The sequence below is a fragment of the Apium graveolens genome, chromosome 7 (genome assembly GCF_009905375.1).
Source record: "Apium graveolens cultivar Ventura chromosome 7, ASM990537v1, whole genome shotgun sequence".
In the NCBI taxonomy this organism is placed as follows: domain Eukaryota; kingdom Viridiplantae; phylum Streptophyta; class Magnoliopsida; order Apiales; family Apiaceae; genus Apium; species Apium graveolens.
Window position 1 is genome coordinate 42,012,751 of NC_133653.1, and position 16,432 is coordinate 42,029,182.

Sequence of the window (16,432 nt, forward strand, 5' to 3'; positions counted from 1 at the left end):
TAGATAAAGAGAGATGATATGCGGGATTGTAATTTTGTAACTTGTATGTATAGTGTGTATTGGGGGTTTTGAGACCGGAGCAGAACAACTGAACAAGTATGTTATGTTTTTAGATTTTAGTTTTAAGAATCTTTTTTTTGTTTCAAATTATACTATCTTTATCTTATATGTTTATTTATTAATTATTAAGATTAATGAACAAATTCCATTATTTCCGTCTAATTAATATTATTTTGAATGAAGTAATTAACAAAATCAATAAAATTTTGTATAATCAATTCTCAATTTCAAATTTTTTTTTTTAAATCTAGGGGGACCAAAAAAATTTTTGATAATAAATTTTAAAATTTTATATAAAAATTTTGGGATTATTCCGCAGTTGGCGGGACCGGAGCTCCCTTGGGTCCCCCAGTTCCTCCCCTGGCTGCTACATGTGTAATGTGTCTCTCAATCAACTTTTTCTATTTCTTCTGCTAATTGTTTATTCATCAACTTTTTCCCTGTTTTACCAATTTATTTATTTTCGCCAAGTAATTTAAACACTGTTTTAAGTAAATTATTCTGTTATGGAAGAGCTTGTACTGGTGCATACGTAATATTTAGATGGTTACATATTTCAAAAATCGAAACTAATTAATCAATTGAGATATGAATTTGAGATTTATCGGACAATTTAAAAAAATTGATGATTTATCGGTAATTTAACAAACTGTTACTTTTGACCGATTAATTATAATTTATTATTAATTTTTAAAAAATTAGCCGATTTTAATAACAATGCATCTCACTGGTATTATTTATGTGGGAAATCCAACTAACAGGGCTATAAGAAAGTAAACAAGAAACACGACAAAACCCTTTCTGCAAGCATTTCGAGTGGAAAATTTCAATACATACAAGATCCCCTCGCTTTCCCGAAAGCAAGTCACCCAAGTCAAATTTAAAAGGCTAGAACAATACTAGTTTGATACACACATATAATTTTTTTACAAAGTCCATATATCTTCTTTTATTATATATACCTTTAAAAATGGCATCTGAATAAAGATAGATAAGGTGACCCTGTTAATTAAGACACCTCATGAGACACATTTGTGACAACTGACTCAATTATTTATCAGCCAAAGTTGTACTCTTAAGTTGGTACCATAACAATTGAAACAGCATAACAAGAGTTAAAAAGACAGGCAATAGCACTGTAATATGCTGTATCCATCACTCTCCTTTCACAAGAAGATTTGTAAGCAGTTTCTTAATTTTGGACTATTCATTGGACATGGCACCAAAAGGTTCAACAAACAATTTGTTGATGGCTACTCTACCAGACCACCACATGCCCATACAACCTTCCAACTATATCCCATGTGCATAACCATCCAAGAATTCTTTCTTTAACAGCAACATTTCATTCATCTATACATATTTGTATTAAAATATGAATACATGGGTGTGGTTCGTCAAATGATTGTTGCAACATAATATTCAATTTACTAGAAGCGAATAAATTTATACAGCCTTTTTTAATGTGAAAGGAGAGGGTTGTTTAACAATAATATGTTGCAAAATATTTCTTGTATGGGAACAACTCCCTATATGTATATTATGTCAGAAACATGATTTAGAAATGATATTGTTAATAACAACCTACTAAACACTGAGGTTCATGAATAATATAACTAGGTATACACAAGAGAAAAGGCAAAGAAAATTGACATTATATTTAAGAATGCCAGATTCCACTAAATATACTAGTGAATTTATTTGAGGATAACTTCCTAACTATCTTTTTTGCATCTGATACTTCTGCTTCTGCAAGCTTTTCTATGTTTCTGAGATGCCCGGAATTTACAATACTTCTTCTGCCAGTGTTGGAGCTTACCAGTGACGTTATAATAGAAAGCAACAACCTTCTGTCGCCTAGATTAGCCTCATCTTGATCAAGTAGTTGTACAACCAGACCAACATTTTGTGAATTTTGCACGAATCTCTTACGATTTCTAGGCACTGACACCATGATCGAGAGTGTCTCGGCTGCCATTTCGCGGACCTCAAAAGACTTTGCATTAAGAAACTTTACAAGTTCTGGCATGAACCCTGCATCACCCATGGCTTTTTGCGCCTCTTCTGAGGTTTCACATAGCCAAAAGGATGCCTTTAATGCCATTTCTTGTATAGAAACCTCCCCGTAACGAAGAAAGTAAAGCACATGATCCAAAAATCCAGAATTCATCACAATGTTCAATGAACTTTCGGATTTCAAACATAATGTTTTTATTCCTCTAAAGGCCATTTCTCGCACCTTAGATGATACCAATAATTTAGGGTCCAAAACATTGACTAGAACACAAATACCGCTTTCTTTAATGATCAAATCCCGATTTGATTCATCAATCGACGCCATAGTTTGAAGATAATCCATCGAGCTTAGCAATACAATATCATCTTTAGACTTCAACAACCGAAGAAAATCCACAATTGCACCTTCTTCAACCATAAACTTATTAATTTCCTCGACTCCAGCAAGATTCTTCAAAACCCTACAAGCCAAACCAACCAATTCACCACCACAACCATCAACACTCTTAACTATCTTCAACAACACAGTCACTCCTCCATGAGCTGAAACCGACCATGAATTATCCGAATTCTCAGTAACCTTCAACAAACACCTAGCTGCACATTCTTTCCCAACCTCACTTCCACCCTCCAAAACCCTAATCAAAGGTGCAATTATCCCTGCACCAGCTAAAACACCTCTATAAACATCAACTTGAGAAATCAAACATACCCCTTTCGCAGCCTCATCTCGAATCCCAATCACTTCAGAATCAAGAAAATTCACCAAAATTGAAACAATCCCATCAATCTCCACACAAATCTTCACATACTTATCATCTTCTTGAATCACATCATTAAGAGCAATTAAAGCTTGTTTCTTCATATGGGTATCTCCAATTTTAAGCCTTGACAAAATATCATTAACGAAGAACTTCATATCATCTCGAGAAGCCATAGCTCCAGGCTTTTGTACAACAATAGCATTACTATTTGTTAAAAGCCCAACTATATATATCTCAGATAAACATTTTATATGATCATCTATTTTAGACACAAGTATAGAAAGATCACTTTGCATTAAAAGCTTCCCACTAAATTTTAACTCAATGCATTTATTCCCAAATTCATTACTTAAAAAAAGTGTGTCTATAATTGCCTGAATATACTCGCCGGAGAGTGCAGACTCCTCGCCGGAATCACGGTTTTCGATATCTGTAAGGCCGGAGAGGAGCTCTTGCAGCTTGTTTCTGATCAGTTGCCATTTAACAGTGAACACTTTGATGGAATAAGACAGTGAAATGATTGTAGATGATAATTCAATAGCTTGCCGGAGTCTTGATTTTCCGGTGGGTACTGATGACAATTCCGGTGAGTTTTGTTGACCCATTTGTATGTTTAGGAATTAAATTCCATATTTTTGGTGAGTTGGGTTTGGAATTTATGATGATTTTTGAGGAAAAATATGATGATTTATGAGGAGGAAACACAGCAATGATTTTCTTATCATGAATGGATGATTTGTCTTGTGTTTTAAGTACTTGTGTAAGAACTGAATGTATATGTAGGTAATAAAATGTACTGAGGTAGTGCTAAATTTACGAAACTGACCTTGCATACTGACTTTTAAAAGGATGGCAAAAGGGTATAAAAATAAAGTTCAGCTTGTCTGAGGAAAGTACACATTGAACCTCTTGACTTGTTCAGTTGTTCTTAACTGTTTACACAGTGAAATGTTGCAGCATTTCTTGCTAAAAATAGATAACAAGATAAATTAGTTTTCCTTAAAGTGTCATTATCGTTGTGTTACAAATTTGGATTAAGATTTTCTATTCTTTAATCAAGGAGTTGAAGTTTGATAATACAAGCGGAACAGGTAAAATCCTCAACAATAAAATTTGTGCCGAACATGAATCAAGTCGAGTTGTTAATTTGAATAAAAACTTTATCGTATAGGGGTAATAATATATAATTACTGCATTCTAGTAATTGAATTGTACTCCCTCCGTCTAGAGTTGTCAATGAATCGGATCTGGATCGGATAGTTTTGATCCATATAATTTTACTGGATTTGGATCGGATTTCAGTCAGATTTTTAACAGCCCAATCCATATTCGAATCTGTTAGAATCACGAATTTTCGGATCGGAGCTCAATCCATTAGAATTTTAAAAAAAAAAAATCAAAAGCCTTAGTACCCATTTTGGAAGTGTATTTCATCTCTCCCTAACAATTATTTTTTGTGCTACTATTAATTATGTTTGTATATGAGTCTGCCTAGTACCTTGATTGTTAGAAGTCGGGACTTGTGCAGAAAACAAAGACAGGCATACCAGTTTAATGGAATATCCCAAATTTGGTGATCTTAGAATTTTTAGTGCTGCATTTTGTTTTGCGTAATCCCAGTTATAAATATCCAAATTCAATACATTTTGCTTGAAGCCTATTTACAATATACTCCCTCTATCCCTAAAAACGTTTCTCAGTACACGTTTGCCAATGCACACTTATGATTGTTAATATTTTTAATTTCGTAATAGTATTAAATATAAAAATTTCACTGTATTAAAGTATTCATAAATACGAATCCAACAAGATCACTCATGACTATATTTGCTTTTATAGATTAGATGTAAATTAGTAGTCAAACGTTTACCGTGAACAGTATAAAATGTCAAAATGGGAAACGTATTAAGGGATGGAGGGAGTATTATATAATAAATAATATATTTATTAAAAAATTAATTTTTTTATAATTGCATATATATATTCAGATCGGGTCATTAACGGATCGGATCGTTTCAAATTCATATCCTATGTTTATCGGATCAGATTTTTCTCGGATCAGATTTATTTTTTGATGATTCATATCCGCTCCATTAGCGTTCGGATCGGACTGGATATTCGATCCATTGACAACCCTCCCTCCGTCCCAGCCATTTGTATACAAATGGTTTGGGCACGGAGAACAAGACATAATAGGAAAATAATGTTATTTTTGGTAATTTTCGTAAGATAGTGGGATGAGAGAGAAGGAAAAAGTATAATTTAGTGAGAAGAAAGTATAAAATTGGGTAAAGTGGTGGGATCAATCAATTTTTGATGGATAAAGTTAGTATAGTGAGAATAAGTATTAGATGTATTTGATTTTTATATTATTAAATTTTTACTATTTTTGATAAGTTTGAAATATATAGAATTGGATGTAACATAAAAAAATGTATAGAAATAAATGTACAGTAACTTCCTGTTGAAAAATTAAGAAACTCTTGAGTGACTCACAAATCGAAATGAAGAAGTAAAAAATGTAAAGCATAAATCTAATATTCAAAGTAAAAATTAAGAAAAACAAGTGTGGGGTTTAGTTTTACGCACGGCACAGCTAAGCGTTGCATGGTCCTGTGAGGCTGTGACTGGTGTCCAGTTAATAATCTTGAATGTGCCACCCATACTTTGTAGGCTTGGCATAGAATGGACCATTCTCGTGATAAGACAATCATCCCATCCTAGCTTGAGGCAAGAGGGGGTTCAGGTTCACCACCCTCATGCTCATCTCATTATCCTTCATTCTTCTCTATAAGAATGCCATGAATCTGTTCCGCCTATTTTATCTTTCGATTTGCATTTTGCATACTCTCCATTTACAATATAATCGAACTCTTTTTAGAGTATCTTCATCGGGCGTTAGCTAATATGATTGGCTAAAATAGAGAAGATAATGATTATGTAAAATTTGGGGAACCTGTAAGCTGATTTACTTCAGAGTTGACTATAACGATTGCTTATTTTTTTAAATTGTATGTTACTACTATTCAAGTATAAATAGAATATTTTATTTTATTATGATAATAGATGATGTTTAATTTCACTACAGGTCTATATAGGTTGGACAAATATAGCTAATATAGGTTGGCTAAAATTATAGTTAATGGAAAGAACTATTGGAGAGGACAATTATTTACATAGTATCTATTTGACATCTTTTTAGCTAAAATTGTTACCCATTGGACATGCTCTTAAAAATAGGATAAATAAGTAGCGGGTGCGAGTTCACTACGATAAAAAAAAAAAGATGTGAAATTCTTCCCTTGTGAGAATTCTGTGTTTATAGTGGATTAAAACGTGGTTGTAAACGGAAAACAACATTTAACGGTACTGATGATGATGAGTGATGACCACCAACACATACATGCCTTTTGATGGGCGTGTTATTTAGGCTATTTACCAGCACGACAAGCACCAAGTAATATATTCCCAGCATTTCCTTGGCAGCAGCAGATTATTGACTTCGACACCATTTTTATAGTAGTATATTAAAAGCCAAAAAAAAAAATTACTTAAACAAGCACGCACAAATATTTCAATATCCCCATTATTTATTAATTCTAAGAAAGGGCTTTGAAATGAATTATAGTTGACATTTGCCAACTACAAAATATAACATAATAACTTACAGAATTACAAGTTTGTATTTACTGCACTTTAGAATTACAGATTTTCTGGGTTACAAATACACCATAACTTCATAAAAGGATGTTTGACAACCCTAGACAATATATTTATCAAGCATTTCATGCACAACAGGTAACACAAAGGTAATGAAGTAAATGTTTGAACCATAATGAAGCATAAACAATGATTCCACAAGTTTATCAGTTTAAACTGCTACACACTTTTGGTAATTAATTATCTGAAGATGGTACAAATCAATGAGCTGTTGCAATATAAATTTATCAATATTCTTACATGTAGAGCATATAGCTACGCCAGCTTGTTTCACTTGGGATCATTCACAATTCAAACCTTTCAGCTAGCTTGTTTGTCTTCATATTATTGTTTCCTGAAAATAAATCACAAACAACGTCCAAGAAATGATAGGACGGCGAAAAGTACAACAGAGTGCTGAGGTAGCAACTCGACCAAGGTGTTACATGGTTTCCTAAGAGAGTCGGTTCCAGAAATTGTCATGATAAGACAAGCATGCCGTGATAAAGGCAACAGAATTCCTTGTATTAGCAATCAATACCATCTAAACTCAAGAACTTTTTTACAAGCTATGAGAAACCCTTCTGAAAATGTTATTGCTAAATTCGTAATTATCTGTGAGACCGAGCATGTGTCACAGAAAGACTCACATGGAAATCTGTTTCAGGTTCAGAGAGTAAGAACGAAAGGAGGTGCATCCCTTCTAGGCCCTACCACTGTTCGATAGACATAAACTTTATCAGCTTCGTTGTCATCACTTTCGTCATCTTTAATCACTTCAACATTCAACCTTGGCATGTTCTTTGCAAGTAGTCTGCAACCATTCATTGTCACATTACACGCCGACATCCAGAGAGACCGCATTGATTCGTACTTATCTAACCCAGAAAGTAAAGCTGCATTTCCGAATGGGCAATCCCTTATCTCTAGTTTCCTTAGCCTTGGGCAACCTTCCATCACAGATTGCATTCCCCAGTCACTACTCCCAGCAAATGCCACCGAAAGGGTTTCTAGATTTTTGGCATACTTCCCAATATACTCAAAAGTTCGGTCCGTTAGTAAGCCTGAAACGGCAAGCCTCTGTAGCTTGGTGCAAGTCTTGACCACTGCACCAAATGCCTCATCCATTGGCTCACTTGTCAAGTAATCTGGCTGGCCTGGATTCATTATACAAAGACGAAAATGAGTAAAATCAGGACAATTCTTGACGATAGTGGCAACTGCAGCATTAGTCATCTGCCTGCAGAAATACAGGACATAGTGAAGTTTGCGACATCCATTAGATACAGCCACAAACCCTGACTCTGTCACCCCATGAACCATATCCTGATCAAATGGATCTGCAGGAAAAACTCGCAGTTCCTCGAGTAAGGGGCAGCTAGATCCAACAGCTTCTAACCCCTTATCTTCCACTGTGTCCAGAACCTGTACAAAAGTATCATAATCAGAAGTTTCAAAGTTTTAACTGGAGCTATCAAGAATTCATGCCTTTTCCTTTTTTCCAATTATTTTAATTAATTGATCTCATATGCATTCGGTGTCACATCTTAATATGTCCTTAATAGTGAAGAAAAAGAATGAAGCAATGCAGATTAATAAAGGAATAATTCTGCAGTTAAACAATCGTAGTAATTAGTATTGTGACATTAGAGTATATAATCCCTAGCTTGTTTTCTTGTTACAACCTAGCATAATTGACCCTCAGAACCAACGCCGACATTTGGCTTTTATTGTCTATAACTGATGTATATATCAGACAAAAAAGTTGCAAAAATATCAAAGAGACTTTATTAAAAGGAAAAGTTATGCTGCAGAAGTTTCTTACCCAGAGACGCCGCAAATTGGAGCAGTTTGGCAGAAGCTTGGAAAGTTCATCACTTTGCAGAGTTGCATAGCTTAAATTCAAATATGTAAGATTGACACAGGCAGGGTATATAACTGGTAGATAGACTGAAGAAGCTTCCCATAGACCTGAGATTGTATGTAAATTTTTGCAGCTTTTGAATGCAGTTTCAAGTTCTGAAAACTGACGGGGCACAAGCTCTTGTTGAAATGAACCAGTTCCAACCTCCATAAGTTGGGGTGCCCTTAGCAGTAACTTTTGTAATTGATCCAAGGAAATATGTTTATTAACCTTTAAAACCCTTAATGTTTTACACCTGTTAACTAACCTTTCAAGAGCATCAAAAGTGACATCACTATTTAAGCTGGCAAAATTAAGCACTTCAAGAGACACAAAGGTCTCGGGAAAGCAACTTAACCAACCCCCGCCGAGATCATCAATGCCATTTTCCTGTATGTCGAGCTCAGTCAAGTTCCTAAAAAAATGAACCCTTTAATTTTCCCTTTTTAATAGTTTAAATCAAAACACAAGCAGGTCAAATTATGAAAAAGTGAAGAACTGCCTTCAATGGAAAATTGATGAGAAAGTATTATACAAAGTGCTTTATTTGTGAAGTCAATGATTGCTGAACTATAAAGCTAAACCACAGATTCATATATGTACCTGGAGATGAATTTAACACAGATATATGATGTTGTTGCTCAAGTAACAAAGGCCAACCTATTAATCGCCTTTATTCTAGAAACACAACAACTAACTAACTACAATATTTTGGTAGGTGGCCATAGGTCACATATTAAGTATTTCATGTTAAAAAAATAAAATTTAAATGAAGTGTAGTTGTGAGAAGTGATAATAGATAGCATTTAGGAACACGCTATTTACAAATAAGGGGATAGATAAAAAGGGGGCTACAAACACAAACAATATTATGGGAGAGAAACCACAATTTTCAAACAAGCATAGAATTTATATTTTATACACAGTTGCAGGATGTAACTTAAATTAATTATGGAGACCACGCTAAAAAGTAAACAATTATTCTCTTTCAGGTCCAATAATCGAACTTATATAACACACACAAAAACTGTAATTTAACTCCTCTATTCATTTATTATTCTAAAGTAAAAACAGCTGAAAAAATTAATATAAAAAAAATTAAGGTATGTGGTAAATGTTTGTTCTTAGCATCTTGTCTATGTTATGACTAATCGGGAAAGAGATATTAGTGGTGAGCATGACTTGGAAGACCATGATGTTTCTCATGTAGAACAGGATCAGCTGATAAGTGAAATTAACAGTCAAAATAATATATTCCAGATGTCTGTACAGTATCAGAATATTAGAAAATCAAGATGCGTTACAGAAAAGGCCTAGAAGTCTGTATATAGTATACAAAAATCCACACTTGATACTCCTGAAAAGAGTGAATTTTGAGCCACTCGAGCTATCTGCATACACAGTTGATGCCAGACTGTTAAATCCTAAGAGGTACACAGGCTTACTTTACCCCCACTTTCTCTTTTCTTAACATGGAGGAAGCAGAACCTAACAGGAAACTTCTACACCAGAAATCTGAATGCGCTCTTTTGGTTTAAAGATTGACAGAATATCATTAATGTACCTAGTTGTTACAAGGAATTTATCCTTGTATCAGTAATTACTATTTGTCATCATCTTTGATCGTAATTTCTTCCTAGTTATTAGGAGCTACGTACTAGTTCTTATTTTGATTAAGGGAATCATAATAATAATTCAGAATCCAGTCTCCTTTCTCCCGATTAATGACAGGAGAATAACGGAAAGCTCAAGGCAAAGCAGATACCAATGAGAATGTATAATTGTACACCCTCCATTCCTAATTACAGAAAGATATCTTCTTTTTATAATTCCAAATTAGATATGCATTCTGATTTGACATATTTAAGATGAAATTGCTTGGAATCTTAAATTCTTATTCATCTAAACTCAAACTATGAAGATAGAGTCGTGAAAATATATCTAATTAAGATGTGAGCGGTTGGAGTACCAAGGACAGGTAACAAGAAGAGGCCCAAATTAACAAGATAATATATGGAGATACTTTAGTAAGAACACGACATAACGATTCAAGAACATGCCATCCATTAAATGCTCTATAACAGGTCAACCATCACATCAAAATGTTTTCCTTTTATTATAAAGCAAAAATACTTCAATTATTGCTAAAGGAAACCAAGAAGACAAAAAAATCAGTTCCCCAACCCAAAAACCAATAAACCACCTCATTCATTTTTCAACCACACATCAACAGACAACTTTATTGAGAGCCAAACATTAGCAACTCTTCCATCTAAATGCATGCACATGAGGATAACCTAAAATTTAATTACCATAAACGTTAGTGATTTCCCTCACTTTTATATTTTAAAATAGTTCATTTTATCTAAATCAGAACAAATTCAATTATAAAGTCAACATGGTAATAGTTATGAGTTATTCTAATTTTATCATATTCCACAAAATATCCATGTTCAAGACAATCAAGTATATGAAACCTCATGTTCAGCAACAGAAGTTAAACAAGGTGAATCAGTCTTAATTTGAACAAATACAGAAAAAACTCATGGTAAAGTCAACAAAATAAGATTGCAACCCCAAATCGAGATACAAGAAAAGAACTTAGTTTTACAAATATCAAAAATGGATATTACTTACTTGCAATGAGTAGCAATAGCTTTGAGACCATCGGTACTAAAACCATCACAGCTCAAGAGAGACAAAACTTTGAACCCCGGAAACGAATTCGCTAAAAATTCCAAACTTTCATCACTAACAACCATTCTTTTCAACCTTAACTCCTCCAAAAAAGGGTAAACTCGAGCAAACACAACAAGCCATGAATGAATATCAGCACCCCAATTCTGAGGCACCAAATTGAAATCTGAAAATCTCGGCTTCCCCTTCAAAGTAACACTCCTAATATTTGGAAATCTTCGAGCCACGATCTCCGGTGAGACCGAGTAGCAATTTCCAATAAAGATCTTACCCCTACTCCACCTATCAGCATTGTACCAATCTTTGCATACTAATGAAACTGAGCTTCTATCTTTATGGGATTTTACTAAAGAAAGAACTTTTTCGAGAACCTCATCAGGAAATGGAGCTAGATGAGTTGAATCACATGATTTGAATGAGTCTTTAGTTCTTTTCCTAACTGGATCCATACTGATTTAACTCAATTACAAGCTCCAAAATCTACATTCAAAAATTAAAACAAATAAACCATCAAGATCAAATCTTTATCATCAAACAAATGTCAAAACACACACACACACACATAAGTTTCTCTACCAATCCTCTTGAATCAAAGTGCTAACTTTATCTACATTCACATGCATATACAAACACATACACACACAAACAATAAAGCAAGATTCGAGATTTACAAAAACATCAAAACATGTGCAGCTCAAATAATACACAATACACAATGATAAATTTATCCAAATCAAGATTCAAGAAATGAATAAAGTGCAATAATTAAAAAAACCAAGAAAGGAATTGACTTTACATGACCCTTTAAGAAAATGAATCAAACAAACAAAAATACATAAATGTTTTGTAATGAACCTGAAAAAAGATTGAAGCTTTAGCTAGTACAGTACTTCAAAGAGGACAGAGCAATCAATTAGCCAATTTGGGGATTTTGATAACAAGTGAAATTATATTTATATAGGTGAATTATAGAGTGGGTGCATTTAATTTTTAATTATTATTTTCGTGACATTAATTTAGTATTATTTTTATGGGGAAAAGTGAGAATAATTATTAATGAGTAAATCCACCAAAGGTTAAGAAGGTGACAGATTATACAAGGGTAAATAGCTAACGTGCGCAGGAGTGTGATATGCGCACCACATCTAGAAATCGTGCCACGTGTACTGTGGCCCACGTGGATTGAAGAGCTCGGGAGTATTTCACATGCGGTGGATGTTAGTAAAGATTCTCTAGTTCGCTGATAGCATCGGGCGTGTCTTTATTCGAGCTTTTAACTCAAAATTAAATGGGGAAAATTAAGATTTTATTTTAGTAAATTTTTAAACTCATTCTTAATTTTAAGAATTTAATTTATTTCCTTAATTTTAAGAGTCAAGTTTACTCTTAATTATTATTTTAATTTATATTTTTAATAATATTATTTTTCTCCTTTCACGTATTTTTATTTTTTATGAATTCAAGATGTTTTTAATAATAAAAAAATAAATTAAGAAATAAATTTAAAAAATATTATTGAAGATGATAACATATTAAACCATTAGAAGGCAATAACTAATAATATTAGTTAGTTAGGAGCTGTTGGAAGTCCAACACTATATATTCGAACTCTGACTCAAAAATTAAGGAGAAAAAAAAATAAAATCCACGCTTTCTATTCAAATCCTTGACTCAAAATTAAAGGAGAGAGAATCAAAATCTTGCTAGAATAGACTTGTTAAACTGATTTTTAATTTTAAGAGGCTAATATCCCTAGTCAATTTTAAGAGTCAAATTTAATTCTTAAATATTATTTTATTATATATCTTTAACAATATTATCTTACTCTTTTCACCTACTTTTATTTTTTATGTGACTAAAGATGTTTTTAATAAGAACATATGAAATCGCTAAAAATCAATAATTTTATATTATCTCTAAGGAGTAAACTAGGAGCCTGACGCTCTTAAACTCATTTGTTGTGTTTTGTCTTAAAATGTTAGAAAGTTATAATTAATAAAGATTATTAATATTTAGGTGATATCGAGGATTAATATATTTGAAAGGAAAGGTTAAATGAAGTATAGAAAAATAAAGAACTTTATTAATAATTATTAATTCCCTTTATTAATAATTATTAATTCGTGAAGTAGAGTAAAGAATGATAAAATTTACTCGCAATTATAGTTGGATAAAATTATGCAATATTAGTTCGATTTAGTAACTACTCTCCTCATCCAAGGCTAACAATTAAAATGGGATGGGGGTATATAATAAAATAGATATAACTTCTAAATAATAAGATATATGTTTAATTTAAAATGCGATTGACAAGATTGGTAAATAAATATTTTAATAATTTACAAATTTAGTATTTATATCTAATAATTTTGATCAATTAACAAGAATTCAAAATGATTGATAACCAAACTTACGGTGTATCTTTTTGGTTATATAATATAGTAAATATAGATATATTACTAAATTGTACATTCTACCTAAAAGTATAATTTTAAAAATTCTCGATTAATTTTTTGCAAAATACATTATGGATCCAATTTTTTAAATCCGATTAATTCATATGTATTTTTATCGATTGGTATATTACAAATAATTATTAGCTATAAAATAGAATTTTAAATTAAATTTAAATAATTATATATTATATGATAAATCTATACTATATTATAATAACCGAAATGGGGTATAATTTAGTATGCCTTTCTTTTGGTCGGTATGTTTTTTTTTGTTGATTTGGTTATCCTAATTTATAACCATCGGATGTTTTTAATGAAGTGATCATTATCGTTAGATTCAAATACTAAAACGAATATACATTACTCAATTTCTCAGGTTCGCATCCCGCCAATAATAAATATTTATAAATATTTATATTATTATTTATACAATAATAAAACTCCCAGGTTCGAATTTCGCCAACAACAAAAATTTATATTATTATTTATACCCTACCCAAGATTCATGTGTAAATACCGTCAACAACAGATATTTATATTATTATTTATAAATATACTAATAAGGTAATAATCCAAAAAATATAAAATATAATTTTAAATAATATAAAAATACTAATGAAAACTCGTGCATCACACGGATTGTAAAACTAGTATGTGTTAACTTATAAAATTGGATTACCGATTTTTATAATAACTACCTAACAATAACAATAAATTTACAAATTTAGTACTTTTATTATTTAAGTGTGATATTTTGAGAGCAAACATCTAAAATGGTTAAAAGTAGAAATGAAGTGATGCAGACAAATGATAGGAACTGTAATTTTCAGCTCTGGCAATGTCAAGTATAGGTCCGTACGAGAAATCAGTGAACAAAGTGTTAAAAATATACAGTCCTCGGGGGATCTGATTCCTCCGTGTTGAACAGTCATTGTTATAGTATTTTTATATTAAGCCTGCCTGCCATCCCTTCATGCCTTCCATCACAAATTTTACTTTATTCTCGTTATTTTTCTCGTAGCAGCAGTTCACAGCTGTGTTTTATTATTTATCTATCTATAGTCAGTGTGTCTACTGACGGAAGCAACGACCCAGCTGCATAATCAATTTTGATCTAAATTTGTGAAATAAAATATCAACGATTTTTGTCATAATTTTGAAAGAAATAATGAACAAAATATTTTATTTTTGAAATATAATTGTTCAAAATACTCAAAGATACGGAACAGTATCCAAAATACCCACTATATATCTATGCGGTGCAATATTTTAATTTTTAAAAAAATTATATAAGACACGCAATATCACGTGTGCTTTCATTTGCATTTTAAAGATATGTGTATTGTTGGAATCCATATTGAGTACACAAACTGAATATGTCTCAATAATACGTATTTTTTGTAAATTTTTTAAAAAATAATATGTACATCTCCAATATATATATTTTGTGAATATTTTGGGCTGACCATTTCGCTTTAACTATTTTGGACAATTTTCTTCCAAAAGTGGATATTTTAATATAACACCTATTTTGAAATCAATCATTAATTCAATTTTCATAAATATTTGATCTAACTTAATTTTGTATCTTACATTTTAGAAGGAAAAAAATCTATCATATTAAATATTAATTAATGTTTTCAATATGATTTAAGATTATTTTTCCAAAACTATATATAAATCTATTATTTGTAAGATTTGTCTTTTCTTAAAATGTAATTATATTCTATTTTTTTTATTAATTAATAAATTATAATAAATATTAAAGAAATTACAAAAATTACTATTCTTTTTAGATTTTTTGTACTTTAACTATCTTATAAAAAAATTAGCAAAAACGGTGTAATCAAAATTAATCATATATGCAATTCGGTAACACCTCTATAAATTAATAATGATGGGACTAGTAAGTTTTATCAATTTATAGAGATTATTAAATTATCGAGATTAAATATACATAGTCTCTATTATATGAGGACCAAATTATTTTATTAAAAATATTAATTTATAGGGGGTTTAATTTATAGCGGGTTATTAATTTATTGATTATTAATTAATGAAAAAATTTCTTAGTTGCGTCCAGTTCTTTGGATGCATCCAGGTTGCTTTTTGTTGTATTAGATATCTCATGTAATTGCAGAAATTCATAAAAATGACATGAAGTTGCATAGTTACAGAAATACCGTATTTATGTAAAATAATTTGAAAAATCGTACTTTTGTAAATATGAATTAGAAATTTGTATTTTGCAAAAAAAATTGATAATATGTTTACGAAAGTCTTTCTGAACTTGGGTTTTTTTTAAAAGTTGATAAGTAATTTCTATAACTAAGTTTTGTTAAAATAGTTTCATAAAAATAGAAAATAGGACGGAGGGATGTAAAATGCAACGGAAAGAATAATATAGCTATGGAAGGAATGGTTTCATCTGTAGTTAGAAAAAAACAAAATACCTGACAAATCTTCTATATACTCAAATTGTTAGCGTAAGTATAGTTATTTTTAGTAGTTTATCCTAGGAACACTTAATGTGGGTGCATATTATCGAGATAATTAGCTGTGTAATAGATTCCCCCTGTGATAAAGATTTAAGGTGTACGTAATGAAAGGGTAGGTCAACTTGTGTAATTAAGAAAGCGTAATCACGTGATTAGTGCACTGGCCGGTGTCAGATTACGGCGTTGCCAAGCTGCCCCCACCTTTCCTTCACTTGCCTATTTTACTCGATACCTGTTCCACCAATAACTTCGTCACATGCCAACTTAACTTACGTTATTGCTTATTTATTTTGTAATTTTCAATTTAAAATGACGACCAAACATATTACTAACGGCGAG

The 16,432-nt window shown here is 31.6% G+C and overlaps 2 protein-coding genes across 2 annotated transcripts; both read right to left on the minus strand.

The window, feature by feature from the left end:
• Positions 1–1,694: 1,694 nt before the first annotated feature.
• LOC141672164 (uncharacterized) lies at positions 1,695–3,582 on the minus strand. Its single transcript, XM_074478670.1, has one exon. It carries the CDS (start codon positions 3,443–3,445, stop codon positions 1,721–1,723), a length of 1,725 nt encoding a protein of 574 aa, XP_074334771.1. The 5' UTR covers positions 3,446–3,582; the 3' UTR covers positions 1,695–1,720.
• Positions 3,583–6,644: 3,062 nt separating this feature from the next.
• LOC141671167 (transport inhibitor response 1-like protein Os04g0395600) lies at positions 6,645–12,139 on the minus strand. Its single transcript, XM_074477301.1, has 4 exons — positions 11,995–12,139; positions 11,080–11,619; positions 8,365–8,857; positions 6,645–7,964 (listed from the first exon to the last, which is right to left on the minus strand). Exons 2-4 carry the CDS (start codon positions 11,586–11,588, stop codon positions 7,209–7,211), a joined length of 1,758 nt encoding a protein of 585 aa, XP_074333402.1. The 5' UTR covers positions 11,589–11,619; positions 11,995–12,139; the 3' UTR covers positions 6,645–7,208.
• Positions 12,140–16,432: the final 4,293 nt, after the last annotated feature.

What these genes read in the sequence shown, in the direction of transcription:
- LOC141672164 (XM_074478670.1), bottom strand. Translation starts at nt 3,445, where the DNA reads ATGGGTCAACAAAACTCACCGGAATTGTCATCAGTACCCACCGGAAAA.
- LOC141671167 (XM_074477301.1), bottom strand. Translation starts at nt 11,588, where the DNA reads ATGGATCCAGTTAGGAAAAGAACTAAAGACTCATTCAAATCATGTGAT. An exon ending in GCTATTGCTACTCATTGCAA is followed by an intron (nt 8,858 to 11,079) that starts GTAAGTAATATC and finishes TCATTTTTTTAG; the next exon opens with GAACTTGACTGAGCTCGACA. An exon ending in CCAATTTGCGGCGTCTCTGG is followed by an intron (nt 7,965 to 8,364) that starts GTAAGAAACTTC and finishes ACTTTTGTACAG; the next exon opens with GTTCTGGACACAGTGGAAGA.